Source organism: Lygodium microphyllum, chromosome 21 (assembly GCF_053477565.2).
Source record: "Lygodium microphyllum isolate KBCC chromosome 21, Lygodium_microphyllum_v1.1.10, whole genome shotgun sequence".
NCBI classification, from domain to species: domain Eukaryota; kingdom Viridiplantae; phylum Streptophyta; class Polypodiopsida; order Schizaeales; family Lygodiaceae; genus Lygodium; species Lygodium microphyllum.
The window spans coordinates 71,463,745-71,473,474 of NC_141155.1; the positions used below are offsets into that span (position 1 = coordinate 71,463,745).

Genomic DNA, 9,730 nt, shown 5'->3' on the forward strand with positions numbered 1-9,730 from the left:
CTCACCCTCTCCCTCTCCCTCTCTTTCTCTCCCTCTCTCATTTCCTTCCCCTCCCTCTCCCTCTCCCTCTCTCTCTTTCTCTCCCTCTCTATCTCTCTTTCTCTCTCATTTCCTAAACAAGCAAAAAATAAAGTGATTTAAACATTAAACAAGCAAAAGGGAGAGGGAGAGAGACAATGCGCTCTCCCTCTCTTTCTCTTTCTCTCTCTCCCTCTCTCTCTCCCTCTCCCTCTCCCTCTCCCTCTCTTTCTCTTTCTCTTTCTCTCCCTCTCTATCTCTCTTTCTCTCTCATTTCCTAAACAAGCAAAAAAGAAAGTGATTTAAACATTAAACAAGCAAAAGGGAGAGGGGGAGAGAGAATGCACTCTCCCTTTCTTTCTCTTTCTCTCCCTCTCCCTCTCCCTCTCTTTCTCTTTCTCTCCCTCTCTATCTCTCTTTCTCTCTCATTTCCTAAACAAGCAAAAAATAAAGTGATTTAAACATTAAACAAGCAAAAGGGAGAGTGAGAGAGACAATGCACTCTCCCTCTCTTTCTCTTTCTCTTTCTCCCTCTCCCTCTCCCTCTCCCTCTCTTTCTCTCTTACTCTCTCATTTCCTCTCCTAAACAAGCAAAAAAGAAAGTGATTTAAACATTAAACAAGCAAAAGGGAGAGGGAGAGAGAGAATGCACTCTCCCTCCCTCTCCCTCTCTTTCTCTTTCTCTCCCTCTCTCATTTCCTCCCCCTCCCTCTCCCTCTCCCTCTCTTTCTCTTTCTCTTTCTCTTTCTCCCTCTCCCTCTCCCTCTCCCTCTCTTTCTCTCTTACTCTCTCGTTTCCTCTTCTAAACAAGCAAAAAAGAAAGCGATTTAAACATTAAACAAGCAAAAGGGAGAGGGAGAGAGAGAATGCACTCTCCCTCTCTTTCTCTTTCTCTCCCTCTCCCTCTCTTTCTCTTTCTCTCCCTCTCTCTCCCTCTCCCTCTCTTTCTCTTTCATTTCCTCTCCTAAACAAGCAAAAGAGAGTGATTTAAACCTTGAACAAGCAAGAGAAAGAGAGAGGGAGACTCACCGATGAGATATGGCGAGCGTGGGGCGGCTTCTCTTTGCGATGAAGGCTCCTCCTCTCCTTCGCGAACAACGGCGGCGGCGGCGGCGGAGGCAAGTCTTCTTCCTCTCCTTCTCTCACGACGGTCGCTCTCTCCCTCGCTCTTGCTCTCAAAACTCTCAATGGAGCAAAAGAAATGAAAAACGCGCTCAGGTTTCGACCGCGTTTTTTCCATACGGCCCGTCGCTATTTGCGTCGCAAATAGCGACGCTGCTATCCACCGTCGCTAATCGGCGTCGCTAGTGGCCCAAATCCTTGTAGTGGCAGTAGGGTTACCTTGTATCAAAGGGAATGATTGTCTAAGGATATCGAGATGGGACATAATCTAGGCAGGTGTTTGGCAAACATTGCATTGTTCCTTAGTACGCTAGTCTAGAATATCTCCTCAGGGGATCCTAAATCCATTGTTGCTCATTAGAGGGTCATACCCACTCTGGATATGATGCTATAGGCTTGAGCTAGGCACTAGGCTTAGTAGCGAAGTAGTTTACTGATACCAGGGGGATATATAGGAAAGGATATCAATTTGGCCAAGCCTACTAGGGGCGTAGTACTCCATAGGCCATTCAGAATTTTTGATGAGACAATGAGTAGGAGGGCGATCCCCGCTAGGCCCCCTTGGAAGGGGAGGATAGCATCCGTTGTTGATGCGTTGCTAGAACTGTTGTGGCAAACCTAATACCTAGCAATAGCCCAATTGGTTGGGTATGTTGTGTGCGTATGTGGAGGTTAGCTAGGTATTAGGTTTGCGACTTTCTTCAATAATACATAGTATAGTCTTTCATAGTTTGTCATCTGCATGGCTTGGAAATACAAGGTTGGTGACTAGTACTTTGGACATCGATGAAATATTTGGAGAGGGATTTGTAAACAAGGTGGTTGTAGCATTAACGTCTCTACATATGCCTATGTATTCACATAGATGGAGCCCGAGCAAGGGATATCGGTCATGCATGGCTGAGGTATTGGAGCAAACATGATAATGATTTCAATTGTTGAAGCACAACATGCAAGGGTAGTTAGACACGGCAAAACACAACACCTAGGGGGAACCCGCTCGCTAAATACACACACGGCAATAAGTGTAACGTGCCTTCTAAAATATACTTAGATAAAGTCAGAGCCGTAAATTGTCAACCGAGGCAGAGACTTTCATCATGGTTAACTTATCGCTGGAAATCAGGCGGTGCTAGAGCGAACGTGAAAAATTAGGCTCGTATAAATTATTGGTTTCCTGTTGAAACTCCGCCCCGACGGAAGCGTCTATGCACTCTCCCACTTGCGTTGCACAAGTCAAAGGGAGAACAGAAGAAGGCAATCGATACGTAAGTCCAAGGGCTTGTGCCAGACGCGGAGTGCTGTTGTATTATTGTGGCCGGAAGCCTCGGATGTATCATTATAAAAACACAGTTTTCCAAGGAGTCTCTCTCTTCTTCTTCTTCTTCTTCTTCGATAGGTAGTGTCGTTTCTGATTGTTTGATAGAAAGTCTCTCTCTCTCTCTCTCTCTTCGTGGGCGAAGAAGTCGTCCTTCTACTGTCTTTCTTTTTAATTTGCTCCCGTCCTCTGAGCCTAGTTTTACTCCTGATCCTCTCATACATGTGAGAATTCGGTTATTATCCTCGGATATATCCAAGGTCTTCCCCCTCCCTCCGCTCTCTCTCTCTCTCTCTCTCTCTCTCTCTTTTTCGTAAAACTCTCTCTCTCTCTCTCTCTCTGTGTATATAGCCTAGCGTGCACCCGATCCGGCTACACAAACGAGAACTTGACCATAGGCTTCGGACATATCGGAGGTCTAGTCTTCTTCGATTAGAAGCTCTCTCTCTCTTTCTCTCTCTCTCTCTACATCTCTATTTGTTGCTGCTTTCTACTTCTCTGCTGATTGCCTAGTGTGCTCCCGATTGGGCGACACAAGATGAGGGGCCTATCTCTATGGAGTTTGCAGGTAGCTGTAGGCGTGCTATGGTGGAGGGTAGCAGCGGCCGGGGGGCGGCCCACCAGTCTATCGGAGCTGGCCGGCCTAGAGGAGGGCCTGACGTTCCCGGTGTATCACCAACACGTGGCGGGCGGAGAGGAGGGGTGGGGGCGGCGGTCGCTGGCGGTAGCGGCCGCCGCGAACTCGACGACGCCGTCGGTGGAGTCGGAGGGCCTGCAGAGCAAGCTCATAACGCTGGATCAGCCCATCGGCCAGTACTTCGCGGTCTTCCAAATGGGCAGCCCGCCGAAGGACGTGGCCGTCATCATCGACACCGGCAGCGAGCTCCTCTGGATCCAATGCGAGCCTTGTAGCGCCTGCGGCATCCAAGTCCCTGACTACCCCATCTTCTTTCCTAACAGGTCCATTTTCCAACCCTTATTTTGTTTTATATTTTTTAGAAATATCTCCTTCTCTTTTTGTTTGTCTTTTTATTTCTGAATTATCTTTCCTTCAGTATGATCATTTGATTGGTGCTCCATATCCTTTTAGGCCCAACATCTCAATCAGTCTAGGTCTAACATCAGCCAACACATACAGTTTCCCTTTGTAAACCAAAGTCCCTTTTGGTTTTCAAGATTGATCCAATACATATTTAATTGTCCCCATTTTAAAAAAACACAAAGAGTTTCAAACCAAAAACCAACCTTTAATGTATTTTATCGGTGCCTAATTTTAGAAACCCCTAACAAATTTTGGAACATTCTTAAAGAAAATCAATAGATTTTTATGTAGTTCAGTGTTAAAAAGGACCCAAAAATTAAGAAAACCGACCATGCTACAACTTTGTCCTTTTTTTCACTAGTTGGGAAAACAAATATTCGTGAGCCCCTCTCATTTCACATCTAGGAGGATTTCACAAACTTGAATTGGGTTCTTATACAATTATAACTAGAAGTGTCTATTTCTAGGAATTGAGAAGGCTTTTGCCAAACTTGAGTTAGTTCTATAATGAAGTGAACATGTCTTTTCTGAAAACCACCCAAGTCCCTTTGAATACACTAGCATGGCATCTAACTAGCCTTTTACCATTTGAAGGGTAATACATCTTCAATCCTTTTTTGTAAGGGTAAAAGCCTAAGTGTAATAACCTTCAAGATAAGAAGCCCAAACCAAGAGTCATTGATCTAATGACTCAAACACTAAACCACACCCAACCCACCTAGTATCAAGCAACATAGATCCCACTTTCAAGTTTTTTTTAGAGACAATCACATAAAGGGTGAGAGAATGGAAGATTCATTGGTTCGTCCTAAAACATTGTACAAGGAGATTCATTAATTGGTTTTCAAATGTCACAAAAAGGGGAATTCAATTATTTGGATCTAAAACTCTAGTACTCCCAACAGAACATCTTTTTCCAACCACTCAAACTAACTAAGAGATTCTAGAAAAGCAAAAATAAAATCTTATTCCACCCAGTGAAATAAGGAAAGTCTGATTTTTTGTTAAAACTTTTAAAAGCCTAAAATTATTTGACCAAATTACTCCAATCTTCTAGAAGAACATGGCAATTTCAACACAATGGTTGATTGTTCAATTCTAAAACATCATTCGCGAAGATTTGCATGGCAAGTATACAAAATGTTGAAGGAAAGTGCAATGGCCCTAATAAAAAAGACCAATAGAGGTCAAATTGAACTCTTTGCATGATTGTTCTACCATAATCTATTACAGGACTTGGAGTGAGGCCAATAAGGCTGGTTAATGCAACATGATGCAAACTTTTGGCTAATTAAACTTTACTCTTTAAAATTTTGCACCATGAAAGTTAGAAACATGCTTCACATTAGGCTTGTTTACAAAGTGAATCAAAAGCATGATATTTAGTTCCAAAGGAACATCAATTCACTATGTAGTTTTTAACACTTGTTCTTGCATTGGCATAGCAAAAAGAGTTGTTGTGGGATGCATAGCCTTCCAAACAATTAGCATGATGGGGTTGTAATGCAACACCAACATCAATAACGCATATTGTATTCAAAATCTCATTTCGTAGGGAAGAGGGAGACATTTGATTGATATCATGAGTAATCCATGCTTGCTCAATAGAAAAGTTTCCCTTGAGACTCATTTGATCCTCTCATAAGGTAATTTGTTGATCATGTACTCCCTTAGAAGAGATTGTACAACTATTAAAAGTTGGTTGCATTTGTATCTCTATATCAACTAGGTAATGAAAAAGGAGGCTTGCTTAGGTTAGGAGAACCACTCACACTATATATAGAAGGGATGTTTGAATATTGTGAATTGGGTAAGTAGTAGCAATGTGATTCTTTTAAACCCAATAAACGTTTGTATAATGCACTTAAAGCTCTTCTTGCTTAACACAAGTTGTTTGCTAAAGACATAAAAGTGTAGGCATATCAAAAGAAGATTCAAAACTCGGGTTGACTCTCAAAGTTTTTCATGCCCATCCATATAACTTGGACCAAAAGTAGTTACTTTTTCCCCCACTTAAACTAAAGGAACATTGGAATGAGTATCAAATTGAAGATTCATCATGAAAAGGGTCAAATCCTTTCGAGCTTTACACATCGTGTATATGCATGATGCATTGACTTGTATGTATGGGGACAAACATCTCGATTATGTGTCAACAATAATTACATCGCACTTCTATTACTAAGATAGTTCTTTGAAAGCTTATAGGCTAGGAAATTACATGATCTTTTTTGCTTTAGGTGTTGTCACTTTGGAGTCAACAACATGCACACATACGTACATGCACACGCACACACATGCACAAACACAAGCACACACACACACACACACACACACACAATCTCTCTCTCTCTCTCTCTCTCTCTCTCTCTCTCTCTCTCTCTCTCTCTCTCTCTCTCTCTCTCTCTCTCTCTCTCTCTCTCTCTCTCTCTCTCTCTCTCTCTAGTGTTTGAATTAATAGGCAAGAAGATGGGATATCTCGTGAGGTTCCTTAGAATATGGTGCCATGTGTCTTTTTATGTAATGCAATACAAATCATATTAGGATAGGCAAGTATTTAGTGTCACACAAAGTTGAGGAATAGGGTAAAAAGTAAAAATACAAGAAACAACTTCCAAAAATTTATTGATAAACTCGTGGTAAAGTGCATGCTTCATTAAAAAACATTTTTGAGAGCCATTCCCACCCGGAATTTTGAATTTTACTTATCATTTGAATGAATTATGATCAAAATATAATCTGCATAGACACAATCTTATTGATCTTGTTAACAATTGACAGGGTGGGTGACAAATGAGTTATGGAAGGTCAAGAGTTCGAAACAAGCAACACTATAGTATATTATCCTTAGGGGTGACAAATGAGTAATGGGAGGCTAAGAGTTCCAAATGAGCAACAGTGTGTAGTGTATTATCCTTAGGGGAGGTTGAGAAGAAGTTGAATCTAGAATCTCATATAATTCCGAGTGTTGCATTCAAAAAAAAAGTTGGTGTTTTTCATGGCAACAAAAAACAAACTATGGTTTTTTAAAAATTAAAACACAGACAGTTTAAAATAATTGAAAATAGTTACATTTTTAAAGAAAAATCTGAAGGGTGTTTAATAGCATTAAAAAGTTTTTTTGGGTGGGATTTTCTGAGCAAAGGTGAAGTGAAGGTTTGAATTTATTTCGTTTTGTGGGGTTTTTTTTATAATAAAAGAAACAGAAATGTTTATTTCGTGTGAATAACGTTTTATGCAGGTCGTCGACGTATGAATCGGTGAGCTGCAACGACGCGGGGCTGTGCGCCTATGGCGACGACAGCGTGAGCACGGACTGCACGGACGGGGCTTGCACATTCTTGGTGACGTACGGCGATAAAAGCAACAGCACGGGCATTCTGTCGACGGAGACGGTGACGATTCCGTCGACGAAGGGGGGAAGCCGGGCGCAGAGCGGCATAGTGTTCGGGTGCGGCATAGACAACGAAGGGGTGGAGTCCCAGCTGAATGCGTCGGGCCTCATGGGCCTCGACAGGGGCGTCTTCTCCATCGTCTCGCAGCTCAACCTCAGCCAGTTCTCCTACTGCCTGCCGGACAGAGTCCAAGACGTCGGCGCCTCTGGCTACCTCAACTTCGGCCCCGCCCCTTCCGGCAGCAGCCTCACATACACCCCCATCCTCCAGAACTACGCCTCCGCTTACTCCACCCAGTTCTATTACCTCAACCTCACCGGCGTCTCCGTCGCCGGCACCGCCGTCGTCATCCCTCCGTCGTCCCTCTCCTCCGACGCCGACGGCAACGGCGGCACCATCATCGACTCCGGCACCAGCCTCACCAGCTTCGTCAGCCCCGCCTACACTGCCGTCCGCTCCGCCTTCGAGGCCGCCGTCGACCCCTCGTTGACCAAGACCGACCTCGGCCCCGACGACACCACCCACCTGTGCTACCAGGTGCCGCTGTCGGCGGCAGCAGGGGCTCCGACAGCGCCGTCCGTCACCCTGCACTTCGAGGGAGGGGCGGACATGGAGCTCGGGACGGACCACCTGTTCCGGTACGTGACGTCCGACACGTCGTTCCGGTACTACTGCATGGCCTTCAACGACGCCGGCTCTGTCGCCGACGGCGGCAAGAACTTCATCGGGAACTATCAGCAGATGAACTTCCTCGTCGAGTACGACATCGCCAACTCTCGCCTCGGGTTCGCGCCCGTCCAATGCAGCCCCTCTTCCTCCTCGTCCTCCTCTTCCCAGCACCGCTCTTCCTCCCCCCCTCCCCCTCCCATTTCTATCTCTTCACCCTTATCCCAGCTTCACTCACATTCCTCCTTATCCTTCTATAACCTCGCGAGCTTCACAACGATACCAACCTCGCGAGCTTCGCAATCATACCAACAGCTCAGCAAACTGCCTCGTCCACAACACACTTCGTTTCTCCTTATCCTTCTATAACCTCGTGAATAGCCCCTCTCTTTCTATAACCCCTTTGCAACCACCCTATCCTCACTTCACTTTGAGCATTTCATGTCTACCCTCATTGCAAATTTTTCTCCAATCCATTTGCCATTGCTATTTTATTTTAAAGCTAACTTTAACTTCCTTATCCTCACCACATACTCCACACAAGCAATGTCAAGGCATCTAGTCATCTGACCTCCTCATCCAAATTCAATATCTCAACAAATTCAAACTATCATGGACCTCCCTCCTTCTCCTCAACTCACTCTAACACTTCTTCACATTTGCAATCCTCATTGCTCCTCATCCTTCAACAGCTCCAATTCCATTTTACATCAATCCTTATTGTTCTATAGCCGCATTTATACTTGACCTTACTTTTGTAGCATGATTGGGGGGATTGCATCTTGTACTTACTATGTTTTGAGTGACCCTGCTCCTTAAGAGATGCAACATGCCTTTATCTTAGTCCATCAGAACCTCATCTGAATCCATATTAATCTACTTAAGAAATGCAAACCTCCATTCATCTACCTTCTAACCTATCACTTTACCCTATCCTCATCTAGTTTCATTTAGTCAAGTCATTCAATCCACCTCCTCATCCTTCTACCAATTCACCATGGTCCTCTTTCTTCTTTTCCCTCCGTTCTTAGCCCTCCATAGTGTGGCCACCTTGTCCTTACTACATGATCCCTAATCACATTCATTTAGAGATGCAACCTCCATTCCTCAAGGTTCATTTAATCCTACTTGTCCACATTCATTCACTTAAAAAATGCAAACCTCTATCCATGTATGCTCATCTCAACCTCTTCATCATCCATCTATGCATGCAACATGTATTTGCAATCCCTCCATTATAAGGATTTCAAAACCCAATTATCTCCAATATTCTTGAGTGGTCTTAACCATTTCTCCCTTTGATTTGAATACTCTCCATGGGCTATCTTATATGATACATAATTTAGCTAATTCCATTCTCTTTTTGAGTCATTTGGAAAATAAAATACATATATCACCTTGTGTACAACAATTTGTAGCATCCCAAAACTTTCTTAATTGGGAAGAAAGTTGGATAAAAGAAAAGGAAAGTGTTTAGCTTGACATTTAGTGTGGGATATACCAAAGTATAAAATGAAACTCTTCAACGTACATGTATGGTCCCATGTTTTTGATACGTTAGTTGTGCTTTTGGATGCTACATCTATTTATAATGCAAATGGGTTGAATGGTTATTTATTTTAAAAGTCATAAAGTGGGCATGTGGACCATGTTTAAAATTGAACCATCCATGAGATGATAAAATATTAAGTCACGTCAATTGATGATGAGATAAAAGTCAAATGTATGGGTTTTTTTTTAAAGAAAAAAGGTCTTCAAGCCATGTAAAAAGGATGGGAAGGTCACCATGATTGGGATGTGATGATGCTTTTCTCGAGTAATAAGCGAGTTAAATATGAAATGTCTTTTTCCATGTGGATCTAACGTTTGTCATGGATAGGTTTAGCCCTTTGGTTGGTAGTTGGACCCCATTTTATAGCAACATCTTACTTACTACCCAAGTGTTATGTTATTTGTCTTGTGCATTTCCTTATGAAATCGTCATCACCAAAAGTATATTGCAATTTTTAATCATGCACATCCAGTTGATCTTTCAAAAAATTTGACAATGCTATATCACTTTGATTTAGAAGGTCCTTCCCAAAGGAGGTGGCTTTACTATCATAAGTTCTTGAACTTTGATGTAAAGGCTTTTAATTTTCTCTAGATTGGAAGCCTATGATATATATT

The 9,730-nt window shown here is 43.0% G+C and overlaps 1 protein-coding gene across 1 annotated transcript; it reads left to right on the plus strand.

Annotated features, from left to right (window-relative positions):
* Positions 1 to 2,346: 2,346 nt before the first annotated feature.
* On the plus strand, positions 2,347 to 8,666 carry LOC148018130 (aspartic proteinase nepenthesin-1-like). Its single transcript, XM_087661440.1, has 2 exons — positions 2,347 to 3,418; positions 6,742 to 8,666. The coding sequence occupies exons 1-2, from the start codon at positions 2,997 to 2,999 to the stop codon at positions 7,928 to 7,930; spliced, it is 1,611 nt and encodes a 536-aa protein (XP_087517566.1). The 5' UTR covers positions 2,347 to 2,996; the 3' UTR covers positions 7,931 to 8,666.
* The last annotated feature ends 1,064 nt before the right edge of the window (positions 8,667 to 9,730 follow it).

Bases quoted from the DNA above. Each gene is read 5' to 3' on its own strand.
- LOC148018130 (XM_087661440.1), top strand. From the start codon at position 2,997: ATGAGGGGCCTATCTCTATGGAGTTTGCAGGTAGCTGTAGGCGTGCTA. The intron at 3,419-6,741 runs GTCCATTTTCCA...CGTTTTATGCAG, and splicing joins CCCATCTTCTTTCCTAACAG to GTCGTCGACGTATGAATCGG.